The sequence below is a fragment of the Heptranchias perlo genome, chromosome 20 (assembly GCF_035084215.1).
Source record: "Heptranchias perlo isolate sHepPer1 chromosome 20, sHepPer1.hap1, whole genome shotgun sequence".
Classification (NCBI taxonomy): domain Eukaryota; kingdom Metazoa; phylum Chordata; class Chondrichthyes; order Hexanchiformes; family Hexanchidae; genus Heptranchias; species Heptranchias perlo.
In genome coordinates, this window is record NC_090344.1 from 52310859 (window position 1) to 52327445 (window position 16587).

General features: G+C 44.9%; 1 protein-coding gene across 1 annotated transcript in view; it reads right to left on the minus strand.

Moving 5' to 3' along the window:
* The window catches only part of polb (polymerase (DNA directed), beta), a 152662-nt gene extending 140448 nt beyond the window's left edge, over positions 1–12214 (minus strand). The window contains exons 1-4 of the mRNA XM_068001382.1: positions 11990–12214; positions 5475–5532; positions 4595–4661; positions 3616–3690 (exon numbers count right to left, since the gene is read on the minus strand). Of these exons, the coding sequence (XP_067857483.1) occupies positions 3616–3690; positions 4595–4661; positions 5475–5532; positions 11990–12050 (261 nt within the window). The 5' untranslated portion in view covers positions 12051–12214. The remainder of the gene's footprint in view (positions 1–3615; positions 3691–4594; positions 4662–5474; positions 5533–11989) is intronic.
* Between the last annotated feature and the right edge of the window lie 4373 nt (positions 12215–16587).

The following is a 16587-nucleotide window of genomic DNA, read 5'->3' on the forward strand; positions in this document are numbered from 1 at the left end:
ATTGTACACAGTGGGAAAGGGGGACAATCATTTTGATCAAGAAATCTATGCTCTTTTGTATGGTATTTTTTAATACATACCAAGAGCTGATAGTGGAGAAATAATGAGAAAGGAACATTTTTGCATATTAATTTAGTTTTATATATATTTCCACTGGAATCAATCATTGACTATTCACTAAATGTAGCGATTACTTTACAAGCAATAATTCCTTACTCAATGTCCACATGCGTCACATCAAGGGAGCACTTCCCTCAACAACTACCATGACACAAACTAAAATAGAGTAAAACATCCCTAGGAACTCAACAGTGCTAATATGGATTTCACATCGTTCACCTGACGAAGGGGGAAGCCTCCGAAAGCTTGTGAATTTAAAATAAAATTGCTGGACTATAACTTGGTGTTGTAAAATTGTTTACAATTGTCAACCCCAGTCCATCACCGGCATCTCCACATCGTGCTAATATGGGAGTGATTTCAGGGCTCGGAGCTCATTCCGACTTCACATGAGATTTCTGGCTGGGTATTTATTATTCTCCAAATAAAAAACAATTAGCAGGGCTCGGTACTAGGTCCTTTGCTTTTTGTGGTATACATTAACAATTTGGACTTAAACGTTGGGGGCATGATTAAGAAATTTGTGGATGACACAAAGATAGGCCGTGTGGTTGATAGTGAGGAGGAAAGCTGTAGACTGCAGGAAGATATCAATGGACTGGTCAGATGGGCAGAAAAGTGGCAAATGGAGTTCAATCTGGAGAAGTGTGAAGTAATGCATTTGGGGAGGGCAAACAAGGCAAGGGAATACACAATAAATGGGAGGATACTGAGCGGTGTAGAGGAAGTGAGAGACCTTGGAGTGCATGTCCACAGATCCCTGAGGGTAGCAGGACAGGTACATGAGGTGGTTAAGAAGGCATATGGAAAGCTTTCCTTTATTAGCTAAGGCATAGAATATAAAAACAGGGATGTTATGCTGGAACTAGTGTATAAAGCGTACATTGGTATAAAACACTTGTTAGGCCACAGCTTGAGTACTGCGCACAGTTCTGGTCACCACATTACAGGAAGGATATAATTGCACTACAGAGGGTGCAGAGGAGATTTACAAGGATGTTGCCAGGACTAGAGAACTTTAGCTATGGTGACAGATTGGATAGGCTGCAGTTGTTTTCCTTGGAACAGAGGAGGCTGAGGGGTGATTTAATTGAGGTGTACAAAATTATGAGGGGCCCAGATAGAGTGGATAGGAATGACCTATTTCCCTTAGCGGAGGGGTCAATAACCAGGGGGCATAGATTTGAAGTGATTGGTAGAAGGATTAGAGCAGAAATTAGGAATTTTTTTTTCACCCAGAGGGTGGTGGGGGTCTGGAACTCACTGCCTGAGAGGGTGGTAGAGGCAGAAACCCTCAACTCATTTAAAAAAAAACCTGGATGTGCACCTGAAGAGCCGTGACCTGCAGGGCTATGGACCAAATGCGGGAAAGTGGGATTAGGCTGGGTGGCTCGTTTCTCAGCCGGCACGGACACAATGGGCCGAATGGCCTCCTTCCATGCCGTAAATTTTCTCTGATTCTATGATTCAGAGACTAGAATCATTAATTAACTATGAATGTTCATTTAATAGATGTACTGTGTAAATATCCAAACTGTATACCCATTTCAATGAGTTTTTCAAAAGAACATGGAGTATGTTATCATTTACTCCTGAAAATAGTGTCCCTGAATGAAGGTACAAGACACATTCCCACTTTGCAAGGGATACTCCCATTCTTGTACTTGTATTTACACCTTCTACATTCTAAGCATAAATGACAATTTGCAGTGTAGTTGCCTGACCAAAATTATGTTTCTCTTTAATTGAGAAAGCAGAGTGAAGACCCAAGGCCGTAACGTAGGACTTCACCAAGACTTAAAAGAATATTGTAGGAGCAATGGATGACAGAGACACACGCAGTTAAACATAGAAAATAGGAGCAAGGGTAGGCCATTCGGCCCTTCGGGCCTGCTCCGCCATTCAAAATGATAATGGCTGATCGTCTAACTCAGTACCCTGTTCCTGCTTTTTCCCCATATCCCTTGATCCCTTTAGCATTAAGAAATATATCTAGCTCCTTCTTGAATATATTTAATGACTTGGCCTCCACTGCCTTCTGTGGTAGAGAATTCCACAGGTTCACCACCCTCTGAGTGAAGAAATTTCTCCTCATCTCAGTTCTAAATGTCATACCCCGTATCCTGAGACTGTGACCCCTGGTTCTGGACTCCCCAGCCATCGGGAACATCCTCCCTGCATCTAGTCTGTCTAGTCCTGTTAGAATTTTATATGTTTCGATGAGATCACCTCTCATTCTTCTAAACTCTAGTGAATATAGGCCTAGTCGACCCAATCTCTCCTCATACGTCAGTCCCGCCATCCCAGGAATCAGTCTGGTAAACCTTTGTTGCACTCCTTCCATGGCAAGGACATCCTTCCTCAGAAAAGGAGACCAAAACTGCACACAATACTCCAGATGTGGTCTCACCAAGGCCCTGTATAACTGCAGTAAGACATCCCTGCTCCTGTACTCAAATCCTCTTGCAATGAAGGCCAACATACCATTCGCCTTCCTAACTGCTTGCTGCACCTGAATGCTCGCTTTCAGCGACTGGTGTACAAGGACACCCAGGTCTCGTTGCACCTCCCCTTTTCCCAATCTATCACCATTCAGATAATAATCTGTCTTTCTGTTTTTACAACCAAAGTGGATAACCTCACATTTATCCACGTTATACTGCATCTGCCATGTTCTTGCCCATTCACCCAACTTGTCTAAATCACATTGGAGCCTCTTTGCATTCTCCTCACAACTCACACTCCACCCCAGCTTTGTGTCGTCTGCAAACTTGGAAATGTTACATTCCGTTCCCTCATTCAAATCATTGATATATATTGTGAATAGCTGGGGCCCAAGCACTGATCCCTGCGGTACCCCACTAGTCACTGCCTGCCACCCGGAAAAAGACCCGTTTATTCCTACTCTCGGTTTCCTGTATCTCAACCAATTCTCAATCCATGCTAGTATATTTCCCCCAATCCCATGTGCTTTAACTTTGCACACTAACCTCGTGTGTGGGACCTTATCAAAAGCCTTCTGAAAATCCAAGTACACCACATCCACTGGTTCTCCCCTATCTATTCTACTAGTTACATCCTCAAAAAACTCCAGTAGATTTGTTAAGCATGATCTCCCTTTCATAAACCCATGCTGACTTTGTCCAATCCCATTAATGCCCTCCAAGTGTTCTGTTATCACATCTTTTATAATAGCAGTTCCACAGTTTGAAGTTCTGATAGAATTAATTAGATTAACACATTGTTACAAATTCCATGACATTTAGGGTTTGTAAACAAAAGTAACAGAATAATGATCATTGTGTCACTATCAGAACATGTGGTGAAAGTGCCAGAAGATCATTTCTTTTAGTCAATAGTGATCTCTTGAACTATGATATAATTTCTTATTTTGGTGTGAAGGATCAATCAACCCCTTACCATTAACCTACAATAAAACTAAATAGGTGAATTGTAACTCTGAATGGGTCAAGTGACTATAAATCCACACTGTACCTTTTCCAGTTTTTGCAGCTTCCCCGTCGCTAGAAACTCATCAATCTTCTTTGCAATCCTGTCACCGACTCCTTCCTAAAAAAGTGTTGGAAATAATATTTACAAAAAGAGCTAACAACGTGTTCTCTTAGATAGTACAAATACAACAGGTGCTTACTTAAAGCTAGAATGCCAAACAAATTATTCCAACACACGTAAACACTTAATGCACTTACAACTACAGGAAGTTGAAGCCTGTAATTTGCACATTTGGAAAAAGATGCAGATTGGAAAGGGGTAAAGGGGTGGATCATGGTTTGTAGCACTGTATTCGTAGCATTTATTCCAGCACACCATGGTCAAGTTCAAAATCTCCTCCAAGTAATTTGGAAGATATGCTGGTGGAGCTCAAGTACTTTCTCAAACAGGGAAATGAAACAAAAACTGAACAAGTCAACCCAGCCCACCTTCATACAACTCCTCACAGCTGATTACAGAGCCTCACACAGAGTGCTTGTACTGTTTGGTATGGCACAGTAAACAAATGTGGTGACATCATGAAAAAAAAAGGTAAACTTGCATTTATATAGCACCTTTCACGACCTCAGGACATCCCAAAGCACTTTACAGCCAATGAAGTACTTTTGAAGTGTAGTCACTGTTGTAATGTAGGAAACGTGATACTGATTTGCATACAGCAAAGTGATAATAACTGAATCATCTGTTTTAGTGACGTCGAGGGATAAATGTTGGACAGGACACCGGGAGAACTCCCCTGCTCTTTTTCGAATAGTGCCATTGGATCTTTTTCCACCCAAGAGGGCAGACGGGGCTTCGGTATAACGTCTCATACAAAAGACGGCACCTCCAATAGTGCAGCACTCCACCTTGCAATTGAGGTCATTTAAGTATTGCTAAGATTAGGCAAAATAAATACATTTCAGGTTTAAAGCATTTTTAAAAAGTTACAAAAATGTTTTAAAAACATGAAAATGCTTACCAGCTTTTTAGCTTCTGCACCGCTCTTGATCTTTGTTGGGTACTTTGCAATAACTGAAGCTGCTTTCCTACCAGAAAGATAATAAAAAGAAAAATGACTGCTTGAAATGCCTGCATTTTGTAGTAACTATCCGTAATTAGTAGAACAGAAAGCCTCTATATGACATTACTATGGAAAGATGTTTTACATGGGTTCTCTATAACTAAAGGAGTCTCAAGTAGAAATCAGATATACCACAATAACATACTGAAAAAGAGTACAGCGCATACAATTAGTTAAAAAAATAATCTCATTTGCAGCCCAACAAAATCAGAATTAAATACCTATATACAGCTTGACTTTCCAAATAAAATGAGACAAACCTAGGTTAGATCTGTATTCAGTCTGGCTACATGTTGTTCACATTGGTATCCACTGCTTGTGTCCAGATCATTACTAACATTTTTGGTCTGGGACACGACGAGTGGCAAGGATGACAATTCATGCTCGATCCAACCAAAGTCATCTCATGAGCAAAAATACCGCGGATGCTGGAAATCTGAAATTTAAAACAGAAAATGCTGGAAACACTCAGCAGGTCAGGCAGCATCTGTGGAGAAGGAAACAGAGTTAGCGTTTCAGGTCGATAACCTCTCGTCAGAGTCGGACAAAGGTCATCGACTTGAAATGTTAACTCTGTTTCTCTCTCCACAGATGCTGCCTGATCTGCTGAGTGTTGCCAGCATTTTCTGTTTTTATTTTGGAGGCACCTCCTAATGGGGTGTCAAATTGAGGTTTACTGAGTGGACCAACATCAAATCGGAGACCCTGAACAGCAATTGCAAAAGAATCTTCTTACTGGGTTCTTACAAACATCAAAGCTGCCTCTCCTGGGATTTACCTGTATGCATTGTACTTGTGCATTGCTCGGTTCACATTCCTTTCAAAGTTAGCCAGCTCTGCAAAAATGAAAGGATAAGGTACGGTTCAGACAATTCATGTTGTAGGCAAGCATTTTCAAAAGGAGCATTCAATAAATACAGATGAAGGAAGCCATTCAACCCATCTTAACAACCATTCAGAATAAAGCTTACAAAAATGTGGCTTTCAAAAGGGAACTGGATAAGTACTTGAAGGAAAAAAATTTGCAGGCTTATGGGGAAAGGGCAGGGAAGTGGGACTAGCTGGATTGCTCTTGGAGAGTCAGGACGGGCTCAACGGGCCTCCTTCTGTGCTGTAATCATTGTATGATTCTTATATTTCCCATCACATCATTTAACAGTCATTTTCAACAAATTTCAGGCTTTGTCTCCACTACACTAATCAGCAGACCATTTCCAATTGTTCACCATTCTTTGCCTAAAGAAGATTTTCCTGACACCAGTCCCAAACGTTCCTTTCATTGGTTTTAACTCATGCCTTCTGTTCTGATATCCTGAAGTAGTGGTCCTGATTAACCTCATCTACATTGTTTAATATGTGGTATATTTTTTTAAAATTCGGTTTCCTTTCAGTCATCTGCTTTCAAGGATAAAGGGCCTCAGTTTCTCCAGTTTTTCCTGATAGCTGGTCCATGGCATGAAAGGATTGCACTTTGTGGAAAGGGTATTAAGTGTTACAGAACCAAGGCGAGTACCATTTTTTAAAACCTATATTAAATCCACTAAGTTCTTCCCCTGGACTTATTTTTAGGTTCCCTTGTACCTCTTTCTCCACCGTGAAAACGGATACAAAGTACTCATTTAACAAGTCTGCCATTTCCTTATTGTCCACTATAGTCTCACCTGCATCTGTCTTTATTGAGCCCACACTGCCCATTATCACTTTCTTTCTCTTTTGCTGTTAGCTTTGATTTTGGTTGCAAGTTTTTTTTCATATTCCTTTTTGCATCTCACTACTGTCTTTGTATCCCTTTGTTGCATTCTATAGCTATCCCAATATGTTGAATTACAATTTTTCCTTGCATTTGTGCAAGCCTGGTGCAGTCTCTTACATAAGAAATAGGAGCAGCAGTAGGCCATACAGCCCCTCGAGCCTGCTCCGCCATTCAATCAGATCATGGCTGATCTTCAATCTCAACTCCACTCTCCCGCCCGATCCCCATATCCCTTAATTACCTTAGACTCCAAAAATCTATCAATCTCAGTCTTGAATATACTCAATAACCGGAATTCTCTACCCCAGAGGGCTGTGGATGTTCAAAGATTCACAACCCTCAGTGAAGAAATTCCTCCTCATCTCAGTCTTAAATAGCCAACCCCTTATGCTGAGACTATGCCCCCTAGTTCTAGACTCTCCAGCTAGGAGAAACAGCCTCTCAGCATCTACCCTGTCAAGCCCTCTCAGAATCTTATATGATTCAATGAGATCACCTCTCATTCTTCTAAACTGCATTACTTCATTTCTTGACCATGATTGTTTAACTAAACAAGTGGAGCCTTTTGCCTTTTAGTGGGTATGGAGTGATTCTATACAATACCAAACACCTTCCCCCTGTTTGTCTGTAGATTTACCCATTAGCACCTGAATAATGCATCCCAGTGTCAGCTTTTATATACGTTACGTGGGCTCATTGAGCTTATTAAACTCGTGCACCTCACCTCACACACAATGTGCCTTTTAGCCAAACATGGCACAGTAGTGTTGGGTATCTTGAACAAGTCTCCTACACTAAACTTTTATCGGGAGGCTGGTAGGGAGACAAAAATGCATAAAATTAAGACACCATCACCCTTCAAAGTCGACTGCAACATTTCTACAACAGAAAGTCATAATAAGAATAAAACCAGATGGACCACCCCGCATCAGACCACTAGGCACCAAACACGACAAAGGCAAACCAAGCCCAGTCGATCCTGCAAAGTCCTCCTCACTAACATCTGGGGACAGGCCAAAATTGGGAGAGCTGTCCCACAAACTAGTCAAGCAACAGCCTGACATAGCCATTCTCACAGAATCATACCTTTCAGCCAACATCCCAGACCCAGCCATCACCATCCCTGGGTATGTCCTGTCCCACCGGCAGGACAGATCCAACAGAGGTAAACAGTCAGGACGGTGTGGCCTTGGGAGTCCTCAATATTGACTCTGGGCCCCATGAAGTCTCAAGACATCAGGTCAAACATGGGCAAGGAAACCTCCTGCTGATTACCACCTACCGTCCTCCCTCAGCTGATGAATCAGTCCTCCTCCATATTGAGCACCACTTGGAGGAAGCACTAAGGGTGACAAGGGCTTAGAATGTACTCTGGGTGGGGGACTTCAATATCCATCACCAAGACTGGCTCTGTAGAATCACTACTGACCGAGCTGGCCGAATCCTGAAGGACATAGCTGCCAGACTGGGCCTGCAGCAGGTGGTGAGAGAACCAACACGAGGGTAAAACCCATTTGACCTCGTCCTCACCAATCCACCTGTCACAGATGCATCTGTCCATGACAGTACTGGTAGGAGTGACCACCGCACAGACCTTGTGGAGACTAAGTCCCGTCTTCACACTGAGGACACCATCCAACATGTTGTGTGGCACTACCTCCGTGCTAAATGGGATAGATTTAGAACCGATCTAGCGGCTCAAAACTGGGCATTCATGAGGTGCTGTGGGCCATCAGCAGCAGCAGAATTGTATTCCAGCACAATCTGTAACCTCATGGCCTGGCATATTCCTCACTCTACCATTACCAACAAGCCAGGGGGATCAACCCTGGTTCAATGAGGAGTGTAGAAGAGCATGACAGGAGCAGCACCAAGCATACCTAAAAATGAGGTGCCAACCTGGTGAAACTACAACACAGGACTACATGCATGTTAAACAGCAGAAGCAACATGCTATGGACACAGCTAAGCAATTCCACAACCAATGGATCAGATCAAAGCTCTGCAGTCCTGCCACATCCAGTCGTGAATGGATGGCGGACAATTAAACAACTAACAGGAGGAGGAGGCTCCGTGAACATCCCCATCATCAATGATGGCAGAGTCCAGCACGTGAGTGCAAAAGACAAAGCTGAAGTGTTTGCAACCATCTTCAGCCAGAAGTGCCGAGTGGATGATCCATCTCAGCCTCCTCCCGATATCCCCACCGTCACAGAAGCCAGTCTTCAGCCAATTCGATTCACTCCACGTGATATCAAGAAACGGCTGAGTGCACTGGATACAGCAAAGGCTACGGGTCCCGACAACATCCCGGCTGTAGTGCTGAAGACGTGTGCTCCAGAACCAGCCGCACCTCTAGCCAAACTGTTCCAGTACAGCTACAACACTGGCATCTACCAGACAATGTAGAAAATTGCCCAGGTATGTCCTGTCCACAAAAAGCAGGACAAATCCAATCCGGCCAACTACCACCCCATCAGTCTTCTCTCAATCATCAGCAAAGTGATGGAAGGTGTCGTCGACAGTGCTATCAAGCGGCACTGACTCACCAATAACCTGCTCGCCGATGCTTAGTTTGGGTTCCGCCAGAACCACTCGGCTCCAGACCTCAATGCAGCTTTGATCCAAACATGGACAAAAGAGTTGAATTCCAGAGGTGAGGTGAGAGTGACTGCCCTTGACATCAAGGCAGCATTTGACCGAGTGTGGCACCAAGGAGCCCTTGTAAAATTGAAGTCAATGGGAATTAGGGAGAAAACTCTCCAGTGGCTGGAGCCATACCTAGCACAAAGATGGTAGTGGTTGTTGGAGGCCAACCATCTCAGCCCCAGGACATTGCTGCAGGAGTTCCTCAGGGCAGTGTCCCAGGCCCAACCATCTTCAGCTGCTTCATCAATGACCTTCCTTCCGTCATAAGGTCAGAAATGGGGATATTCGCTGATGATTGCAGCGTTCAGTTCCATTCGCAACCCCTCAGATATTGAAGCAGTCCGAGCCCGCATGCAGCAAGACCTGGACAACATCCAGGCTTGGGCTGGTAAGTGGCAAGTAACGTTCGCACCAGACAAGTGCCAGGCAATGACCATCTCCAACAAGAGAGAGTCTAACCACCTCCCTTTGATATTCAACGGCATTACCATAGCCGAATACCCCACCATCAACATCCTGGGGGTCACCACTGACCAGAAAATTAACTGGATCAGCCACATAAATACAGTGGCTGCAAATGCAGGTTAGAGGCTGGGTATTCAGCAGTGAGTGACTCACCTCCTGACTCCCCAAAGCCTTTCTACCATCTACAAGGCACAAGTCAGGAGTGTGATGAAATACTCTCCACCTGACTGGACGAGTGCAGCTCCAACAACACTCAAGAAGCTCAACACCATCCAGGACAAAGCAGCCCGCTTGTTTGGCACTTCATCCACCACCCTAAACATTCACTCCCTTCAGCACCGGCTCACTGTGGCTGCAGTGTGTACCATCCACAGATGCACTGCAGCATCTCGCCAAGGCTTCTTCGACAGCACCTCCCAAACCCGCGACCTCTACCACCTAGACAGACAAGGGCAGCAGGCACATGGGAACAACACCACCTGCACGTTCCCCTCCAAGTCACACACCATCCCGACTTGGAAATATATCGCCGTTCCTTCATCATCACTGGGTCAAAATCCTGGAACTCCCTTCCTAACAGCACTGTGGGAGAACCTTCACCAAACAGACTGCAGTGGTTCAAGAAGGCAGCTCACCACCACCTTCTCAAGGGCAATTAGGGATGGGCAATAAATGATGGCCTTGCCAGCGACACCCACATCCCATGAACAAATAACAAAAAAAAACATTAATTTCTATGTTCCCTAAATAAAATCAACAGGTCTGCTCTTTTACAGAAAACCAGCTCTCTTGTACTGAGTACGAGAATGCCTATGCAACTTATAAAATGTTAAGAAGGGCTTTTGTACAGTTTCCCATATGGAGTCCGTTGGTAAAAGTAGTGTGTAACTGGCTCACGGTCAGGGAAGTGTTAACTGTACCATTTCGATCAGAAGGTCTTTTACAGACTTGTCAACTCTCACTCATTTGGTTTAAAATTTTTACGTATCTCACTCTTAAGAATACTTGTGTTGCAATCAGTTTTCAGTCCATTTCACTCTTTGATCATAAATTGCATTCCTAATATTCCACTGGTGTTGCCAACCCTCCCGATTACTAAAATCCTACTGACTACACTGGTTGACAGAGATTTTTGATCATTACAAACCAATAAATATTCACAACATTCAAGAAGCATTTGGATGAGCACTTGAAATGCCATAGCATACAAGGCAACGGACCAAATGCTGGAATATGGGATTAGAGTAGACAGGGCTGATGGCCGGCGCGGACACGATGGGCCGAAGGGCCTCTATCCGTGCTGTATAACTCTATGACTCTAAATACAGCTGTCAAAACAAACCATATGTATCTGAATTATAAATGATAAATGTGTGCCCTCGGTTATACTTTATTATTGGCATTGCTGCCAAGAGCTCACAGAAAGAAGACATGCCTCTCACATCCTCAGCATGTCTCAAAATGCTTCACAGCCAATGAATCATTTTTGAAGTTCAGTTACTGTTGCTATGTAGGCAAACATCGCTGTCAATTAGCACATAATACGATCCCACAAACTGCAATGAGATAAATGGCCAGTTAACCTGTTGGGTGATATTGGTTGATGTATAAATGTTGGCTCGGACCCTGGGAAAATTTTCCTGCTCTTCTTCGAATAGTACCACGAGATCTTTTATGTCCACCTGAATATACAAACGGGGCATAGGAGCAGTAGGCCATTCAGCCCCTCAAGTATGTTCCGCCATTCAATTAGATCATGCCTGATCTGTATCTTAACTTCATCTATCCAACCTGGTTCCGTAACCCTTAACATCCTCACCTCACAAAATCTATCAATCTCAGTTTAGAAATTTTTAAACATAGGTGAACATGATAGCAGTCAAAAACAGAGGAGGAGGCCATTCATTCTCACTGTCGCTCACTCATTCAGGAAAACACCTTGCATTTCCCCTCCAAACCCTAGCTGCATCTTGAAGGTTGGATCCTAGGATTTCAGTAAGGAAGTGACTATAGGCAAATGCATCGCGCGATTAACACCTCATGATTTAAGGTTTAAGAATTAGGAGTGGGGGTTGAGGTTAAAAGGTTAGTTCGGGTTAGAATCCTCTATGGACACCGCATGAATTAGGCTTTAGGCTAAGGGGTTAGTGGTCAGAATCCGCTATTGACAGGCCATATTTTCCACGGTGTAAATGTACCAGGTAAAGCCGTTTAAACACAAGCGATAGAGGGAGAGAGATGCCAGGCGACACACCAGGACTCCCTTTAACCGCTGGGCGGGCCCACACAGGTCTGAGGAAGGACTGCCATTAATTCTATAATATTTATGACCAACATCTCTCCCTCTCCCACACACACAGGTACAGAGATACAGGCAGCGTTAGGCCGCCCGGCTCCGGCTCCGGCTCCGGCCCCGGCCCCATTACCGATCAGGAAGTCGGTGATTCCCTCATTTTGAGTCTCCTGCGGCGCTTTCCTTTTGCTCATGGCGGCGGCGCTGAATCCTATCCGCGCTAGAAAAAACAACCCGAACGAGCGAGCGAGCCCCTGGCCTCCCGTGCCACTCCCGGAAAGATGCCGCCAGGACAATGCGAGGCTTTCGCCGTGTTGACAGGCCGCTTGCGCGCGACCAACCGCCGCGGGGGATTTAAACCGTAACCGCCGCGCACGCGCACGCGCACCCTGCTCGACAAGAAGTTGTCTTCGGTCAGTGTGTGTGTGGAGCTTTGATCGATTATTGATTCACTGTGGGAGTGTGTGTGGAGCTTTGATCGATTATTGATTCACTGTGGGTGTGTGTGTGGAGCTTTGATCGATTATTGATTCACTGTGGGTGTGTGTGTGGAGCTTTGATCGATTATTGATTCACTGTGGGAGTGTGTGTGGAGCTTTGATCGATTATTGATTCACTGTGGGTGTGTGTGTGGAGCTTTGATCGATTATTGATTCACTGTGGGTGTGTGTGTGGAGCTTTGATCGATTATTGATTCACTGTGGGTGTGTGTGGAGCTTTGATCGATTATTGATTCACTGTGGGTGTGTGTGGAGCTTTGATCGATTATTGATTCACTGTGGGAGTGTGTGTGGAGCTTTGATCGATTATTGATTCACTGTGGGTGTGTGTGTGGAGCTTTGATCGATTATTGATTCACTGTGGGTGTGTGTGTGGAGCTTTGATCGATTATTGATTCACTGTGGGAGTGTGTGTGGAGCTTTGATCGATTATTGATTCACTGTGGGTGTGTGTGTGGAGCTTTGATCGATTATTGATTCACTGTGGGTGTGTGTGTGGAGCTTTGATCGATTATTGATTCACTGTGGGTGTGTGTGTGGAGCTTTGATCGATTATTGATTCACTGTGGGTGTGTGTGTGGAGCTTTGATCGATTATTGATTCACTGTGGGTGTGTGTGTGGAGCTTTGATCGATTATTGATTCACTGTGGGTGTGTGTGGAGCTTTGATCGATTATTGATTCACTGTGGGTGTGTGTGGAGCTTTGATCGATTATTGATTCACTGTGGGAGTGTGTGTGGAGCTTTGATCGATTATTGATTCACTGTGGGTGTGTGTGTGGAGCTTTGATCGATTATTGATTCACTGTGGGTGTGTGTGTGGAGCTTTGATCGATTATTGATTCACTGTGTGTGTGTGTGGAGCTTTGATCGATTATTGATTCACTATGGGTGTGTGTGGAGCTTTGATCGATTATTGATTCACTGTGGGAGTGTGTGTGGAGCTTTGATCGATTATTGATTCACTGTGGGAGTGTGTGTGGAGCTTTGATCGATTATTGATTCACTGTGGGTGTGTGTGTGGAGCTTTGATCGATTATTGATTCACTGTGTGTGTGTGTGGAGCTTCGATCGATTATTGATTGATTTGTTTTATTACAATGTTTACTGAGCGAAATGATGGGATGTGAGTTCGTGGCTGAAGATTGCTGGAAGACATGGCTGTGGCCTGAGAGTAAAGTGTTCGATTGATCCATTAGAATCTGACGAAGGAGATAATCTCCGAAAGCTTGTGATTTTCAAATAAAACTGTTGGACTATAACCTGGTGTTGGAAGATTCCTTACATTTGTCCATTAGAATAGAATGGCGGGACTGCTTCCAGTGGCCGAATGGTCTGGAGCCAGAGGACACAGACCGAAGGTAATTGGCAAAAGAACCAGAGGCCAGATGAGAAATGTTTCCATAATTTTTTTTTATGATCTGGAATGCGCTGCCTGAAAGGGCGGTGGAAGCAGATTCAATCCTAACTTTCAAAAGGGAATTGGATAAATACTTGAAAAGAAAAAAATTGTCGGGCTATGGGGAGAGCGCGGAGGAGTGGGACTAATTGGATAGCTCTTTCATAGAGCCGGCACAGCCACGAAGGGCCGAACTGCCTCCTCCTGTGCTGTATGATTCTATGATTGTTAATGTTTACTTTGTTTTGCTGATGAGAATTCATTTTTTTTATTCGTTCATGGGATGTGGGCATTGCTGGCGAGGCCGGCATTTATTGCCCATCCCTAATTGCCCTTGAGAAGGTGGTGGTGAGCCGCCTTCTTGAACCGCTGCAGTCTGTTTGGTGAAGGTTCTCCCACAGTGTTGTTAGGAAGGGAGTTCCAGGATCTTGACCCAGCGACGACGAAGGAACGGCAATATATTTCCAAGTCAGGATGGTGTGTGACTTGCAGGGTAACGTGCAGGTGGTGTTGTTCCCATGTGCCTGCTGCCCTTGCCCTTCTAGGTGGTAGAGGTCGCGGGTTTGGGAGGTGCTGTCGAAGAAGCCTTGGCGAGTTGCTGCAGTGCATCCTTTGGATGGTACACACTGCAGCCATCACACTCCTGACTTGTGCCTTGTAGATGGTGGAAAGGCTTCGGGGAGTCAAGAGGTGAGTCACTCACCGCAGAATACCCAGCCTCTGACCTGCTCTTGTAGCCACAGTAGTTATGTGGCTGGTCCCGTTAAGTTTCTGGTCAATGGTGACCCCCAGGATGTTGATGGTGGGGGATTCGGCGATGGTAATGCCGTTGAATGTCAAGGGGAGGTGGTTAGACTCTCTCTTGATGGAGATGGTCATTGCCTGGCACTTGTCTGGCACGAATGTTACTTGCCACTTATGAGCTCAAGCCTGGATGTTGTCCAGGTCTTGCTTCATGTGGGCACGGACTGCTTCATTATCTGATGGGTTGCAAATGGAACTGAACACTGCAATCATCAGCGAACATCCCCATTTCTGACCTTATGATGGAGGGAAGGTCATTGAAGAAGCAGCTGAAGATGGTTGAGCCTCGGACACTGCCCTGAGGAACTCCTGCAGCAATGTCCTGGGGCTGAGATGATTGGCCTCCAACAACCACTACCATCTTCCTTTGTGCTAGGTATGACTCCAGCCACTGAAGAGTTTTCCCCGATTCCCATTGACTTCAATTTTACTAGGGCTCCTTGGTGCCACACTCGGTCAAATGCTGCCTTGATGTCAAGGGCAGTCACTCTCACCTCACCTCTGGAATTCAGCTCTTTTGTCCATGTTTGGAACAAGGCTGCAATGAGGTCTGGAGCCGAGTGGTCCTGGCGGAACCCAAACTGAGCATCGGTGAGCAGGTTATTGGTGAGTAAGTGCCTTTTGATAGCATTGTCGATGACACCTTCCTTCACTTTGCTGATGATCGAGAGTGGACTGATGGGGCGGTAATTGGCCAGATTGGATTTGTCCTGCTTTTTGTGGACAGGACATACCTGGGCAATTTTCCACATTGTCAGGTGGATGCCAGTGTTGTAGCTGCACAGGAACAGTTTGGCTAGAGGCGCGGTTAGTTCTGGAACACAAGTCTTCAGCATTACAGCCGGGATGTTGTTGGGGCCCATAGCCTTTGCTGTATCCAGTGCACACAGCCGTTTCTTGTGATCACGTGGAGTGAATCGAACTGGCTGAAGCCTGGCTTCTGTGATGGCGGAGATCACAGGAGGAGGCCGAAGGGCCGAATGGCCTACTCTTGCTCCTATTTTCTATAATTCTAAGAAAGGTATGATTCTGTGTGTATGGCTATGTTAGGCTGTTGCTTGACTAGTCTGTCGGACAGCTCTCCCAATTTTGGCACAAGTCCCCAGATGTTAGTGGGGAGGACTTTGCAGGGTCGATTGGGCTTGGTTTGCCTTAGTAGTGTCCGGTACCTAATGGTCCAAAGCCGGGTGTGATCTGACTAACTTGATTTAATTTTTCGAGGAGGTGACAAGGAGGATCGATGAGGGTAGCGCAATTGATGTAGTCTATATAGATTTTGGTAAGGCTTTTGATAAGGTCCCATGTGGCAGATTGGTCAAAAAAGTAAAGGCCCATGGGATCCAAGGGAATGTGGCAAATTGAATCCAAAATTGGCTCAGTGACAGGAAGCAAAGGGTAATGGTCGACAGGTGTTTTTGCGACTGGAAGGCTGTTTCCAGTGGGGTGCCGCAGGGCTCGGTACTAGGTCCTTTGCTTTTTGTGGTGTACATTAACGATTTGGACTTAAACATTGGGGGCATGATTAAGAAATTTGCGGATGACACAAAGATAGGCCGTGTGGTTGATCGTGAGGAGAAAAGCTGTAGACTGCAGAAAGATATCAATGAACTGGTCAGATGGGCAGAAAAGTGGCAAGTAGAGTTCAATCCAGAGAAGTGTGAGGTAATGCATTTGGGGAGAGCAAACAAGGCAAGGGAATACACAATAAATGGGAGGATACTGAGAGGTGTGGAAGAAGTGAGGGACCTTGAAGTGCATGTCCACAAATCCCTGAAGGTAGCAGGACAGGTAGATAAGGTGGTTAAGAAGGCATATGGAATGCTTTCCTTTATTAGCCGAGGCATAGAATATAAAAGCAGGGAGGTTATGCTGGATCTGTATAAAACACTGGTTAAGCCACAGCTTGAGTACTACGCACAGTTCTGGTCACCACATTGCTGGAAGGATGTAATTGCAGTAGAGAGGGTGCAGAGGATGTTGCCAGGACTAGAGAATTTTAGCTCTGATGACAGATTGGATAGGCTGGGG